General features: G+C 32.2%; 1 protein-coding gene across 1 annotated transcript in view; it reads right to left on the bottom strand.

The window, feature by feature from the left end:
• Positions 1 to 16,827, bottom strand: part of LOC127734858 (focadhesin-like) — a 319,452-nt gene that overhangs the window by 20,067 nt on the left and 282,558 nt on the right. Inside the window, exons 28-31 of the mRNA XM_052244903.1 lie at positions 9,633 to 9,755; positions 7,526 to 7,603; positions 6,426 to 6,597; positions 3,461 to 3,541 (exon numbers count right to left, since the gene is read on the bottom strand). Coding sequence (XP_052100863.1) covers positions 3,461 to 3,541; positions 6,426 to 6,597; positions 7,526 to 7,603; positions 9,633 to 9,755 — 454 coding nt within the window. The remainder of the gene's footprint in view (positions 1 to 3,460; positions 3,542 to 6,425; positions 6,598 to 7,525; positions 7,604 to 9,632; positions 9,756 to 16,827) is intronic.

Below are 16,827 nucleotides of genomic sequence, written 5' to 3'. Positions count from 1 at the left end.
AGTAATGACAACTATTATTTCCTTTCCTTCAACAATAAATCTCTCAAATCATATTAAGTTAAGAATATTTTACATAATCCAGATGGCAAGTTAATTGTTATGTACTTTCAAAATAAAAACAAAAAGATGTGGCATGATTGCCAATATTAGCTAACTTCTCTGAAGCAGACGGTACAATGTGATCATTTTTGGCCCTCTGGTTTCAAAAATAAAAAAAGTTATATATTAATAAAATCTATTAAATAACATCCTTTAGATGTTCAAAAGCCAATTTCAATCTGTTTTTGGTACAGCAGTGTAGCCTTTATCTAATTTGCCTAAAACTATCTTTAATTTAAATGTCAATTTAAGGTCAAATATGTCAATTTCCACATGTTAATGACATATCATAGTCACAGTACACCTGACATTTCTGCACTGAAGAGTCCAGACTGTATCATCCAATTCACTTACCGGTATCAATAAAATCAAGATTATTTTAAAACATCGAAGAATTTTACTGCATATATGTGTCTTTCTTTTAAACTTTCTATTGTTTACACAAGAATCTGACGTGAACGAGTACAAATATTTTTTTCTTAATTAAGAACTATATAAAGCAGATAAACTGTCTTGTTTCATAACAGTTGACAACTATTATTAGGTTTCCTTCAACAATAAACCTCTTGAAACATATAAAATTATAATCTTTTACATAATCCAGATGCCAAGTCAATTGTTACGTACTTTCGAAGGGTTTTTTGTGAGCACTCTTAATGTTTAATTTTGAAACTGTCACTCCAAACTTTCTGACTTATAGAAAAGTAGTTACAAACAAATTTAATAAAGCTTTCTCCATCAGTTACTGAACATTTTCCTTTGTTATACAAAATCAGCAGCTTCGAATTTGAAGAAGCCTAGTTTCAACTTTCTTGTAAGTAGTGTTGCATATTTATATGTTTATCCTTACTTATATGACTCCTAGAAGTGTGGCTAGTTTCCTTTTTTAAATTGTTATACCATGCTTTCAAACTATAGTAAAAGCTGCATTTCTTACCCATGGTACTGGTAGTTTGAAACTTTAACAAACCAAAATCTTTAAGTCTTAACCAATTTTCTTGCAAGTTGAGAATTTTATTTTAAATCTATTAAAGGCTGTTATAAAATAGCAGGTCTTGAAACCAGTTTTTTTTCTTGTAAAACTTAGTTAAAGTCAATTGAACATTGTGCCATACCTAAGTAATAACTAATTGCAATACAAAAACTAATATTTAGATATCTCAAAGAATAAATTCTAACTGAAATGAAAATTTCAAGCAAACATATAACTTGTATAAGTTTGGTAGTAATCCTGATAACGATGTACAAAATTCAAAAGAAATTTCAAAGATCTAAATTCAAAAAATATTGGCAAACAATGTAAAAACACTACAAATATTACATGCCATGTGGAACAACAATTTAAAAGCCTGCTTAGTGTAAGAGGTAGGTTAAAACCAAATTTTGTGGCACAAAACCTTCTACTTATTAATGATATACAATTTTAACATTTAAATGACAAAATAAGAATCTTTATAGGTAAATAATTTATCAAGTGTATCAGTAATAAGTTTAAGATCCCTTATATGGAACCCTGTGTTAATGAAAATTTTCTCCCGACCAACATGTACTAATCCAATGATAAGTACATCTGGCTTTATCAAACTAAATTATAATCTTTATAATACAGACCCTTTAACCTTTGGTGGCTTCAAAAGACTAAAAGAGTTCTTGCTAAATAGCTTCTCTGAACTTGAAACCAACATAATCTTCTTATCTTTTATATTTCATGATTCTTAATGATGCAATCAGGTTTTTTTTGTACTTATATTTTCCAGATCTATTTATGTTTCAGACACAGTTTGAGGTTAGTTAAATATCTATAGTTTAAGTAAATGACTCAGTAAAAGGAAGTTAAAACACAAATATTATAAAAAATATATACTGGATTGAAAATTATCATTTAATTTTTTGAAACACCACACTTTGGGGTTTATGAATTCTTGTTGGTTGATCTTTGGTTTTATGTTTTATTTTGTTGTCTGTTATTCTACTTAAATATCATTTCCAATCTCCATTTTATTGAATGTTTTAGATTATACTGGGCCTCTTCCAACTTCTTTCATTACAGTATTATATTTTGTTACTATTTTCAGATTGATTTGCTATTTGTAATTTTAAACTTTTGATTTTTTAGAAACTTAGAAACAAACATTGTTATCTAAAACTAATTTGTCCAACTTGAACTTGAACTTGAACTTGAACTTGAGCTTGAACTAAACCTTACAAGTATCTCAAACTCAAACTTGATGATTCAACACATTCAATTCCTATACTTAATATAACAGAACTATTCTCAAACATGACATTTTAAAGTTTGTATAAGATTCAAGATTATATGTCTTGAAACGGGCATATTTTCAATCCACTTCTGGATTCGCAAGTTTATATATACATGTATATAAATATTAATTTGCCTGAAAACTGCCACTGACATTATCTCAGGACCTAACAATCCATAATGTATACATATGTGTTCTACAAGCAGTATATGTCACTCACATTATTTGAAACGTAAGTAAAAAGGATATAATTAAATACGCACTTTCTCAGTTTATGGTTATGTATAAATTGGGCTGGTCACTTACATACTTTAAAATTATATTCAGATTCATGAGGCATTTTAATTAATTATATTCTTACATGTAAAAAAAGCTATGTGTCTCATATAATGCATCAAAGATGAAGGCATGTAAATGTACAAATAACTTTCTGCAATTGTGGTTTGCTGTTTAAAGGTTTCCATGTACTGTAAACCAACTTATTTTCACAGATACTTTATTTCGCGTTTAGCCCTTTCTAGTCCACTTCTTGGCGATTTGATTTCGCAATTTTCATATTCACTTGATGTAGTTAAATAAGGAAAGATCCAAGTTTAAAATGTTTGCGTCGATTTAAATTCGCGTTATTTTTCTACTCGCGAAAGTCGCGAAAATAAATCGCTCGCGAAAATTAGTTGGTTTACAGTAATTTCATAATTTACAGTGAGAAATCTGATATTTATGAAGGAGACATTGCAGTACTGTGATGTGTTATACACAGTTTTCGGTAATTTTTTCAGATTCGATACAGCTGAAGACAGCGATAGCAAATTACTGTTGTATCCAAGGTCACCTTAGGTTTTGTTAGTCACAAGTAAAACGTCAAACTGAATAGCTGTTGTTTCTTATGTAAGAGTCAGATTATAAATTGTCCCCACAACCCCTTTATAAATTCTATATCATTTACTAAATTTTTAATGAAAGCATGGTTTTAAATTTTTCATGGCTGCATGCCCCTTATGTCTCTCTAAATCTGCTTCTGCTTAAAATGTAAAATTCTTATCAGTACATCTAGCTTTGTTGAACTTCATTATATAATCTATATTATAGTAATTACATACCAACTTTAGCAGCTTCCAGAAGACAGTCTGTGAGAGCCCTTACAAAGCTGTGTTCCGGCAAATAAGAATAATTGGGTGGTACTGTAATTGAAAATATGAAAAAAAAACACTGAATTATATCATACATTTTGTCAGAAAATATAGATGAAAGGAAATTAATTTACAGTCTAAGTGCCTTGAGGGTGTAAGCAATCTAATTAAACTTAAATCTCTGCACTTGCTCATTTTTTAAGGTTGCTTGCTGCATAGGAGCGTCTAACCATTGAAAAAATGAACAAGTGAAAAAATTTAATTTTAATTAGATGGGGGTGATAGAAAAAGTTCAGATTTAAATTTTTTGACGATGCTTGATTTAAAAAATAAATGGGGAATGTGTCCATGGGACACAGATGATGCCCACGCTTGCATATCATATAAAGTTATAAAGGGACATAACTGAAGAACAGTAAAAGTGATGCTACCCAAATTTGTAATTGATCTGAGTTTTGTGGTAATAAGTATTGTGTATAAGTTTCATAACATTTGGTTGAGGCAAACTTAAGTTAGAGAATGGAAACAAAAAATTCAGCAATTTTTCCATTTGTAAAGGGGCATAACTCTACAACGGTTGAAGTGACACCACCAAAATTCAAACTTGATCTGTATTTTGTGGTAATAAGTATTGTGTATAAGTTTCATAACATTTGGTTGAAACAAACTAAAGTTAGAGAACGGTAACGAAAAATTCATCAATTTTTCCATTTGTAAAGGGGCATAACTATTGAACAATTAAAGTGACGCCACCAAAATTCACACTTGATCTGTGTTTTGTGGTAATAAGCATTGTGTATAAGTTTCATAACATTTGGTTGAACACTAAAGTTAGAGAACAGTAATGAAAAATTCAGCAATTTTTCCATTTGTAAAGGGGCATAACTCTAGAACGATTATAGTGACACCACAAAAATTCCAACTTGATCTGTATTTTGTGGTAATAAGCATTGTGTATAAGTTTCATACCATTTTGGAGAGGCAAACTAAAGTTAGAGAACATAAATGAAAAATTCAGCAATTTTTCCTTTTGCAAAGGAGCATAACTCTAGAACCGTTGAAGTGACGCCATCAAAATTTAAACTGGATCTGTGTTTTGTGGTAATAAGCATTGTGTATAAGTTTCATAACATTTGGTTGAGGCAAACTAAAGTTAGAGAACGGAAACGGAAAATTCAGCAATTTTTCCATATGTAAAGGGGCATAACTCTAGAATGATCAAAGTGACACCACCAAAATTCAAACTTGATCTGTATTTTGTGGTAATAAGCAATTTGTATAAGTTTAATAATATTTGCTTGATGCAAACTAAAGTTAGAGAACGCAAACCAACTTTGGTAGGTAGGTACGTATGGACGGACAAGGGTAAAACTTAATGCCCCCTCCGCTACGGCGGAGGCACAAAAATATGGTTAATGGTTTCGCCCTGAAGGACACAAACTCAAATAACCTTGACAATATAGAAAAAAAATTATCTTTTAAAAAAATCAAAACTATTGACATTCCCTCTCTTCTATCCCCCAAAAAACTTAATACAGATGATGAAAGCAAAAAAATCTTTTTGGATCAGGTATTGACAACTAATGTAAACAATATTCAAAGAAAGAGAAGCTTTTTCATATGATAGTAAAAAGAAACAAATTTTGTATAGTTTAGATCTACTTAAATCATAAAATAAATACTCCAACCTTGACATTTTTGACAGATTATTGAATGCTTTCATTAAATTATTTTTGAATCACATTGATTTACAGTTTCTGTCATACTGTAATTAATTTAACAGGAAAATTCTATCATTTATATTTCCATTTACATCTATTTCTTTTATTAATCATTTTCTTTTTTGACATGTCAATTTTTTTTCTGTCATTGTTAAATGTCTTGTGTTATCATTTAAAATTTTTTATTGAAAATTACTGTTTACAAAAATCAATTTCTGTTCATATTTTTGTCCCTATAGAGTCAATAAATTCTTTATTCAATTTACAAAAGAAAAAACTACCAAGACTTATATGGTGAGAATTCCTTGCAGTAAAAGAAAACAAAAAAATAATTTGTTAAGCTGTCATATTAATGCATTTATTTGAAAGTAGAATTCATTTTGAAATATGCATTGCACATCAAAAACTCATCTGATAAGAAAACTATTTCAAATTCAGTGGAGCAGGACTTAAAAATTGGATATTTATTTGCCAAAGCAACAGCAATTCAAAAATCAGGTCTCCTCACAAGCATGCTTACATTCCAGTGAGGGCCAGTTCTCCATTGATTGATGATTTCATTATTCTGTATAAGACAATACCATATAATCTTATCGAACAAAACATTTCTTAATTAAGAGGATGGTTTTTTGATAATCTCTGTGTGTCTGTCACACATATACAACTAACAAAGAATACACTTATTAGAAATGCAAATTATTTTTTTTGCATCATTATATTTTTACTAATTTTGGTGTATTATTACAGTATACTGTCAAGTTATTGGTACTCAAATGGAAACTAACTGTGCCCCTCCTATTGCATATTTGTTCCTTTACTGTTATATATCATCATGTATGGCCGAATGTCATACAGACAAAATGAAACACCACTAGATAGATGTTTTCAACAATACCTGCAAATTGTTAGATAATATCTACTTCTAGTTGGAAAATTCCATTTGGTGAATAATTTTTTTTTTAAATGATAAATCACTTAGAAGTGAAAATCTTAAAAAAATTTTGTGCCAAATTTAGTATGATTTCACATTAATATCTGTTAATGTCATGTTGTTGTTAATGTCAACATTGCTAATATTAATGGTAACAATTCACATTTGTACCTGAAAACCTGTTAAGATGCAGACAAAGTGCCATTACCAAAAAACAGTATGAACTGAATCTGTTCACTTTTGCTTTATAAAAAACTATATATGTATGACCGTCAAGACTTACCACTTGCCCTGGTCTCAGCTACAGCACAGGCAGACAAATACAGATGTCCTAACATCCAAGAACAGTTACTCTGTATTCCAAAGTTATCTCCCTTTAAAACAGTGTCCATGGCATGTTTGATAATTACATCTACATTTACATCCCCACCTAACATGGAAGTATTACTTTGTACCTGAACATAAGATTATCTTGTTAATGGTATCCATGGCAACATTTATGATTGACACTAACAGAAAAAAAACTTTGATTCTGTATAGAAACCATGACCAGAACAATCTCAATCAAAACACATTTTCTCATGAAAAATCACAGCATATCTTTCAATCTCTATAATTGAAGTTCTTTCTATATCACAAATACAACAGGTGATCAGGTAAAAGGAAAAAAAAAATCTAAGCCCTTATCTATTTATATTTCATTATTAATAAGTTTTAGATCCACCATTGTGTTTGAATGTATGAATTTTTGGTAAATGAAAAAAACTTTCCAGTACATCTGTTTTGTGCCATCTTTATTCTTATGAGTTATATTTTTTTATCTACTTTTGGAAGTAGACACACTTTAAGTGACATATCTCCCAAAATGACTGCCACTCTTTTCCACCCGTGTGGTACATTTGTGTCAAGGACTAACATAGATATATTCTAAGATTCAAAGTAGTACAACTATTTTAATTCTATGTCACATGAACTCTTAAAAAGCATTGATGAAAGTGAATGTTACAAATGATTTAAAGAGTTGTCCCCTTTAACCCATCAGATTTGTCACCCCTTTAAAAAACCTTTGAATTCTGCTAATGTAAAATTTCATCAATGCTTTTGTTCATTTTCATAAAAAAAAACTTTACTCAAATAAATTCATATCTATATACTGTGGATTCATTATTATTCGTTGGATACCAATTTTCGTAGATTTCGTGGGTAAAGGTGAACCACGAAATTAAATGTTCAACGAATGACAAATTTCCTATAGGCTTGTATGCAAACTTCGGCAAAACCACGAAATTAAATATCCACGAATATGTAAGTTTTCCTTCATCCACAAAAATCGGTACCCACGAAAATAAGTGAATCCACAGTAATATTACAGTCTTCACTCACTGGAATCAAAGTTCTTTCAGATCCAACCAAAGCAATCAAACCATTTAAACAAGCCAAAGTCACCATGGAATCTTCATCCTGTCAAAAAAAAATCATTTCTAAATTACTGGTCTAGGAAAACTTGACACTTGCTTAAGATTTTTTCAATTTAATAAATATCTACTTAATCTTAAAAGCTTTCAAATTTGTTGACAATAAATTTTATCCAATGGCTAAGTAAGAAATAAATCTTGAAATTTATTTCCAGTTAAAATTTATTTTCTATAAATTTTTGCCAAGGTTTTTGGAGGCTAGTGACATGTTTCATTTACTTTGTCTTGAGTGCATTTGCCCTTAAATGATTTTTTTAACCTTATTTTGATATAATTTATTTGTAGATTAAAAAAAACAGTTTTAAAACCTAAGACTACACTTTAGATGTCACTCATATCTCATTAAAAGACATTACAAGCTCTTATCTCTAATAGCTCTACTGTCAGGTCTCATATGATGTTTTGCTTTGAACTTAAGTAAACAAGGTTTTTGGAGGCTAATGACAAATGTTTTGAGCACATGAATGGTTTTACTAGTTGCATACTTAAGTGCAAATAAAGCAAATTTAAAAATAAATATCACTAGAAGGCTTCTAAGGACTAAAATACACAGTTACAAGGACCTTGTATGTGATGAAGTGAACAACCAAATTAATTTGCAGACAGTACCAAAATCAAAATGGCTGACACTTTGGAAAGCCATTCATCTTATGTACAATAATGAAGAACTGTTCAAAGATACATTCAACAACCTGTAAAAGGTCAAAACTGCTAAATTTAAACAAGAATACACAAGTTGTCATGTTTAGTATTTCCTTACTATTTAATTGAAGTACAAAATGTATAAGAAAACAGGAACTAGGTGTTAGTTACATCTCATCCCTGTCAACCTGCTGATTAAATATAAAGTCATTCTGTTCAGTGTAGTTTTTGAGAAAAGTGTGACGAAAATATTTGTTTTCATTCAAAATGTTGAAAAATTCAAAGTAGCAACAAACAGGAAGTAGAAGTCTTCCAAGTAAAAACTCATCATTGGCAAACTGATTATACAATAGCAACTCACCTTACGGGTGATCTAACAATGATTTGACATGTTGGGTACATAACCATCTGGGGGAGAGAAATGACCAAATATGAAGTCAGTTTGATCAGTAGTACTGAAGAAATGTGTGAAAGACAAATTTTAAGTTCATTGAAATATCTAAGGTATTGGAGAAAAAGAAAGAAGGTGTCTGACAGTTACAACTCATCACTGTTAAGCTGCTGACCAAAAATGAAATTGTTCTATTTAGCAGTTCCAGAGAAAAGGGTGTGGACGAATAGAAAGACTGATAGACAGACAAGGTGACAGCAATATAACCCACACTTTTGTAGTGGGGTATAGAAGCCCAAAAGAATAAAAATAAAAACCAGAACAATGTTGGCTCAATAATTTCACATGAAAGGTTTTTGCTTATGAAAGACTGATCGATATACAGACAAGGTGATTGTAATAAAGCCTCCACTTTTAAAAAGGGTGTATAAAAACCTAAAAAAGAATTAAGATAAAAACCAGAACAATTTTGGCTCAATATTTTTACCTGAAAGGTCTTTGCTAAGGGATATTAAGTAAACAGGGAATAAAAATGTCCAGACTAAGTGAGGATATAACATCTTTAAGCGAAAAAGTGTCCACCTATCAAGTCAAGAGTTTATGTTACACAGTTTAATAGTTTTACATTTGACCAGTTATTTATTTTTGTATTTCATTCCTCTGCTTACCTTATTTCCATTTTCAGTTTATGCCATATTTGTTATCTGTTTTGTTTTTGGGATAAGCAATATTTTCAATTTTTTTTAGTGATTCCTTCAAATATTTTAGGAATATAAAAGATTTCCAAACATTTATGGAATAGTTGATGTGAAATTTTTTTAAAGGAATATAGATGTAGGGCAACCCCTTCAATAAACAAGGCTACATACATATATCAAAGCTCTGAATGGCCAAGAGAAATGATAAAATTCTAGCATATTGATTGATTGATGGAAATTTAACACTGTCAGAACAAACAAACAGAAGTTAATTTCTTGGTTACCATTTTCTTCAAAGTAGCCATCCATTTTCCGTACAATAAGATCTTCACTTCACCGATAGTAGGATGTCCTGTTTTACTGATACTATAACACAGCATTCCTAGGGCCAGACTTACTCCTGTTATCTGTATAAATGGAAAGACAGATGAATCAGAAGAGAGAAAGATGTATTATTATTGTGACAGCAACACAACATGAACAACATACTGTTTAGAACTGTTAATTCAGATATTTTTGCAATGATTTTATCATTGTAAAAAATTGTGACTGGATAGGTTCACAAAAATTAAAACTCATATATCATATTTTTTTTTTTAGCATTATTTGTATTTAACATTTCCTGATATTGCAATATCTGTCTGATCTTGCATTTTATTGATGATTTAACGATTGCAATAATAAATTCATGCAAAATTTTATGAATCTACAGTATATTATTCTACTTTTGTTAATAATGCAATATTGTTGCAAAATGTTTTGGAAAATTTAACCTAGTAGCGGTATGTAAATAATCCTTACTTTTATTGCGAACCAAATGAAACTTTTCAACAGATTCATCTCTTATTGTTCAATCTATTTAAACTTTTGTCAGTTCTATTGTCCCATTGAATAAATACAATAGCTATAATTTTTTTTACTCAGGTAAAATAATCAATGAGTGATAGTTATCTTAGAAGAAATTTAAAGGTCCCAGTGAAAAACTACACAGAGAACAATAGCTATACTGTATTTATTCAATGGGACAATAGAACTGACAAAAGTTTATATTGAACAATAGATGAATCTGTGGAAAAGTTTCATTTGGTTGGCAATAAAAGTATTTCATTCTTAATTTTCAATGAAATTTTTTAAAGGCTATCTTATTTTAGAAATGTGTCTACTCTTATGTATGTTAATACTGCATTTGTTGTTTCACAATTCATGCAGTCTTAAAAAACATTTCATTGATAAAGAATCAGTAAACTTGACAGTTTCATCATTGATCAATAGTCTAGTCTGTCTACGGCAAATATTGCATAAATCTAAACAAATTGCAACAGAAATGGTTTCAACGGTTTTACAATACCAAAGCATGACACAATCATATATGAAAAGTCTAGAAAAATCGTACGATCGGAAATCACCATTTTGGGCTAAAAACATTGATTTTAACCAAAAATCGATGAAATTGTGAAAAAATTTTGAAAATCGAAATTATGGCACTATGTTAGCCAATCAAATGTCAAAAACGAATTCAGATGACAAAAACAACTACAAAGAACATTTCCGATGTAAAATTTACAATCCAGAGTTAGAATTTATTGGTAAAATTATCCCTTTTAATGATAAAATCACAAAAAATTGCAAAAAAAAACCCATATATTTGAGATTCATATATGGCTGTTTTCAAACGTTTTATTTTGAAGGCAGCTTTGAAGGACAACATTTAACACAATTATTTACAATTATTTAAGAAGTGAAAAAAGAAAGCAAACGGTTGTTTTAAGGAAAATCTATTTATCTATCAACGAAATTAGTCCAAAATTACCCCCCCCCCCCCCCTCTCCCAAAAAAAAATGAAATAAATTTCTACAAAAAATGTATTAATGTTAGATTTGTTATAACATTCATTGAATTAATACAATAAATGGCCTAAACTGTTCAATAATTGATTACTTTGATTTTTACTTGGTTACTTTTGTTTTCACCTAAAAGTATTAGGATGATAAATATAATTTCTGAAAAATTTATCTTTGAAAATATTTGATTTTGTTTTAATTTAACAAAAAACAGACAATTTTGATATAAGTCTTCTTAATGTATAGTTATATGTCTCTGCAATGTACATGCATATTGATGCCTTCACATGTCGTCAAGTTCATCGGCTTCTGTAATGTTACTTGTATTTGAACAATTCATTCCCCGACATTCCCCACATGCTGGGGAACAGTCTATTCCGTGTTTACGACAGGAGCATCGTTTTGTGTCACAGTTCAATTTGCAATTACATCTGATTATCCTAAGAAGCTTTTCGGGAGCCGGTGGTAGTATTTTTCTAATTGGAAGGAAGCAATTTATTGTCCTCAACATGCCAACCCCAGTCCTTTGGATCTAATTTATCACCTTTCCCAATCCAAACTTGAGTTTGATGATAAACTCTCATGCAATGTAGCTTAGCAGCGTCAGATGTTGGTGGGAGGGTGTGCACTTGTACATATATATTTCCAACGCAAACTTTGGAGGCGAATATTCTGTAGCGCAGCATATCTAATGTTTCAACATCTTGTAACCCTCCATATAATGCAACAAAGATTTGTTCTCCTGCATTATGAAGGCTCTCGACATTAGACTCCTGGCAAAAGACAGCTGCATGATCTTGTAATTTAATGTTAGTACTAATTTTCTTGAAAACCGTGCCCTTGCCTTGACCAAAAATTCGAGATGTTGTGTCGCATCCGCTAAAGGCGTGAATGAATGGCAAAATATTGCAAACAAGTGGTCCAATTTTTCTCCTTGTCTCTGTTATGTCCCAAATCTTTATTTCGTGAGTGTTTTGCTTGGCTTCTGATTTGAAAGAAATCTTGTTTATAGTATCTTTTGAATGATAACAGAGCAGTATGAGTAGGTCAGTGTCTTCTCCTATGACGGTAGTTGTATGTTGTGCCGACTTTTCTATTGCTGTAAGCACAATCTTTAGATCGGCATCGTCTTCTGCATGGATAACTTGAACATGTCCGTCCTTAAGTTTTTCTCCAAGGGTATTGATAAAGTGCTGTTTATTTTCTGAATTTGAAAGAAATTCATCTTTTTTTGTTTTAATTGGTGTGTCATTGTTAAAATTGACTTTTGGAGATATGATTCCTTTAGTACGTCTGAAATGAGTTACATCTTTTGTAGTTGGAACTGATGGATATCCGTCAAACACAACAGTTGCATCTTTATAGTGATTGCTAACATAATTGACGTAAGTCATACATATGGTGTCAACTGTAGCTCCTTTTGTCCATGGTAAACGGTGTATATTAGAACCACCATCAAGTACAAAGTGGGTTTCTGTTGGTGCTTTTGGTTTAAGTTCAATCAAATTCCACATATATTCGGCAAGGGTTGATTTTTGGGGTTCTCTTGGAAGGCCCGTGGTTTCAAATATTGATGAAGGAACTCCGCATAATTCAAATTGAAATATCTCTGAAATATCTTCGAAAATACCATGCGCAGCAGTGGTGCATCTCTGAAAAAGGAGCTGTGAATCTATTCTGATAGGTTCGCTGTCAAGTTTTGCCTGAACTTTGTTTCCAAGCGTAATGGCTTGTTTCTTTCTCCTAAACGTGTGATCAGCTATATTCTTTCCTACTAGTTCTTGTAGAATGGAAGTCCCAACCTTTTTGGCATCATCTACATTCACGGTTTTATCAGCTACTACTCCTGTCTCAATGTTTCGTGGTGAACGGTCTACCTCTGAATCAATGAATGGATTCCGACTTTTCAAGAACGTGAGAAGAGTTTGAATGTCGTTAGTGTCCTTTTTTTGTCTTGCATGTGTTTCGTCTTTGTGTTGTTCACTAGAAAAGTATCCTACCCCGGACAAATCCTGCATAGCTTGATTAATCTCAGCACATGCTGGCATGGACATAAGCCAAAGGGAACGCTGGCTTTCGGTCATTCCTCGACCTCTCGTCAATCCACCCGCTGTTTTCACACTTCTCATTAGGACTTGTTCTATAAATAAATCTGAAGATATTCCAGCCCAGTACCTATTGCTGCGTCTTATGACATGATTCCCATTGATAAAATTAGCATACACATCAGAATGTTCTTTGTCTAAAGATTGCATTGTCATTAAGTAAACGTATGCTGTTTTCGTGTACAGATTATGTCCAGATGCAGCCAAAAAGGGCAACATTGCTTGGATGCTTTGCAAATGAAGAGGCCAGTTACCGGTTCTCTCTGCTTTGATAAATTGTCTTAAAACCTGAAGCATTTCTGAATATTGCAGCCACAACTTTGCTGTACGACTTTGCTTTAAGATTTCAGTTTTTCTCCGGACCGTTGTTTCTAGGTTTTTCAAGACGTCCGATTCACCCGCTTCTAAAGCTGACAGCTCTCCAGAGGATAATTGGGAATATAATTCATCAATTTCCTTCATTTCAGTTGTTTCAAGGGTTGAATTGGGTTCTTCCAAAAGTTTAGATACGTCAATATTGAATATCTCTGCAATCAACAAACAATACAGTGCTGTATCCACCAACATGTGACCTCTAAAAGCTCTAGCTACAGCTTTTCCGCTAAGGATATGCGTGACGGCATTCGGAGCGTATATGAGTTCTAACATCTCTTTCAAACCAGTATTACTCATAAGATTCCCTATTGAGCCGAGGAAGCTCATCTCTGTGTGGAATGGTCCTAATCGTAAAACCATAGACTTCAAGGTGCTTCCTGGATTTTCGTTTTCAAAAATTGAGAAGGCTTTCCAATACAGAGGTTGATCAAAAGTCAAGATTGCTGTTATGTCATAACGCTTTGCTTGTTTGGCGACGAAGTTCAATGTGGAATAAATACAGGTCATGTCCGAAGCATTTAAATCTATCATAGGCAGGAATGAAACCGATGATTTTCCTGGGTAGTCTCCTGTCTGAACCATCTGCATGAAGCCAGACCACATTGGTATTGGATACTTGAAAGGCCAAACAATAACCGACAGCAGATCAAGACGAAAAGTCTTATCCAGTGTGTTTAAGTTTTTCAACTCAGCATAACTTAATTCAGCCATGCGATCTGATTGAGGTTTGTAATATTTTATCTCTATCTTTGCTAATGCTTTTATTTCATCAGTAGAAAAAGCTATTCTAGGAATGGGTTGTGTTCTCTTCGTACCGGGCGTAATTCCAGCTATTATGCCCATGCCATGAAAAGTGTTGAGGCCGTCTATCGTTCTTGTGTTGTGGTCAACGTTATCTGCTACAAATTGTACAAAGCTGTTGCTTACATCGCCTGGAAGGTCAACTCCTTGTACAGCTGCAGCACTTGATTCAAACTTCTGGACTTCATAGTATGACGAACAAAATCCTAAGCTGTTCAATGTGGACACAAGAAATCGTGAAGCGAAGTTGTGATGCACTTGTACTCCTAGACCGAGTTGAAGCGGTGTAATAAGTGCTCGAGGTCGTGAAGCTTGCATTACTGCTTGTCCTATGGAAGCTATTTTCACTAATGGGTCCTTCTCAGAAAATATAGTAGAAAGGAATAACAGCAGGCTTTCGGGTAAGTATGATAAATTTGTATCAACTGATGCAATGTTGGCTGGAGTTGGATAAATAGACTTTGTGGTATCTACAGATCGGATGTCGCTTTTTATCAGTTTGGCAGCTGCTTTGATCAAAGCTCTCTTTTCGTCATCTGGATTTAGATTACTTGGCCTCTGGTAATAGTCCTGAAGAATGCAACTCACGGTTTCTCGTAGAGTTACAACACTTTTTTTACCTGGTATATCGGTAATAATGATTTCGTCTCCAAAATGTTGCTTCAGTCTTTTCTTCAAATATATCTGGCTATAAGCATTCCCATCACACATCTCGTCCATTTTTTCAACAAGATCTGATATCGAAATCTGTTCGTCGTCATGATGTTAAAGGAAGTCGACTATTTTGTAGAAGCCGTCTTCTTGCAAAGCTGGCCTTCCTCTTTTGTTTTCAGGCTTTGCGTCCGGTGATATGGGAGAACGAAATACAGGAATATTTTTGCACGTGCGGAAGTTTACACTACATGCCTGGTGATAAACAGCATCCGCTGCATGGAGGTCGCTCACGCTCTCAAGTCTTCCGCGAACCTCGGCTGCCCAATCATCATTTCGAAGATCACAAGCATCTTGTATGCTACTCTCAAAATCATCAGTACGAACTGGAAATACATTTTTGTCTTTTTTCTTGGAGTCTGTTGCTTCATTTCCACAGAATAAACAATGATGTTTAAAATCAAAATGGGACTTTGATCGTAATTTTGGAGTGTTTGTATTTGTTTCTCGTAGAACAAGTTTTTCTTTTTTGTATTTCTTTATATCATTTGGATTGGTATATGTTTTCCTGCAGAGTTGATGGACAAAATTACCCTCTAATGCGGACAAACAGTCTCCTCTTTCCTGGCTAGCTCTGATGATTCCAAGACAACCTTTTTGTCGCAATTTGATCAGCGTTGTTGGTTGGTCATCTTTTAGGCACACAATGCATTTCTCCATGGTATAGTTGTAGCTGAAAAGAGTAAGAACACACATTATTTGTTGATGCATACTTTAATCATTATATGTCATATAACATATCAATACACATTATAATATTATTCGGAACAAGAAGAATTAACAACGTTGACTCTAAATAATAATGTTTTCTTGTTCGTGTGATGTTTCTTTTTTAGTGTGTCTATACACTGTAATTCATTTGTCCATTTCTCAATTTCTTAGGAATTCTAACACTACTGAAGATAATGAATTATTTGAAAAGCGAGAATACCGAAGTGTCAAAAAAGATGACAAGAGAGGTTGAATCAATGGGCTTAAATCGCGTCCGAGAAAACGAAAAAGGACATAAAAACAAACAAGACAAAATATACAAAGTACACACAGAAACGAGCAGCTTGAACTAAGCACAATATTTATCATAAAGCATTTAAAAGTATACTATGTTCGATGTTTTCCCTACTTGAAAACTTTCGATTGTGTTTTACTGTAGCATATTTCGTACATTTGTTTGTTAACCATTCATTTTGAATTGACTTATTGATAGAGCAAGATACGCAATCAAATATTTTTGACTCCATTGTGATAAATTATTTTCATGGAAATAAGAAATTCAGAATAATATAATATAGTACCTGATATAGAAATGTTCCTTGCGCTAAACAATTAGCACAGTGACTGTGGTTAGCTCCAATAAAATAATGACGCTGAATCGAACATAGGTCACTTCAAGTGATAGCTGAAATAAAGTTACAAAATAGTTTATTTTCGGCAATAATTCATTAAAAAAGGAAGAAAATAATTATTTACAATTAGTTATATGAAGAAAATGCAATATTAGTTAAGAATAAAGGCTTTGGCTATAGTAATAAGTGCAAAATCGACGAAATTGTAATTATGACTATCCATTTTTGTTAATTTGGCGTTCCATACTTTTTTGTTTTCGTTAGGGACGAGTCTTACTATGTTACTTTAAATTATTTTTATTG

Source organism: Mytilus californianus, unplaced genomic scaffold (assembly GCF_021869535.1).
Source record: "Mytilus californianus isolate M0D057914Y unplaced genomic scaffold, xbMytCali1.0.p SCAF_3, whole genome shotgun sequence".
NCBI lineage: Eukaryota > Metazoa > Mollusca > Bivalvia > Mytilida > Mytilidae > Mytilus > Mytilus californianus.
The sequence above is the reverse complement of the archived record's forward strand: the minus strand, read 5'-3'. Positions and strand labels throughout refer to the sequence as shown.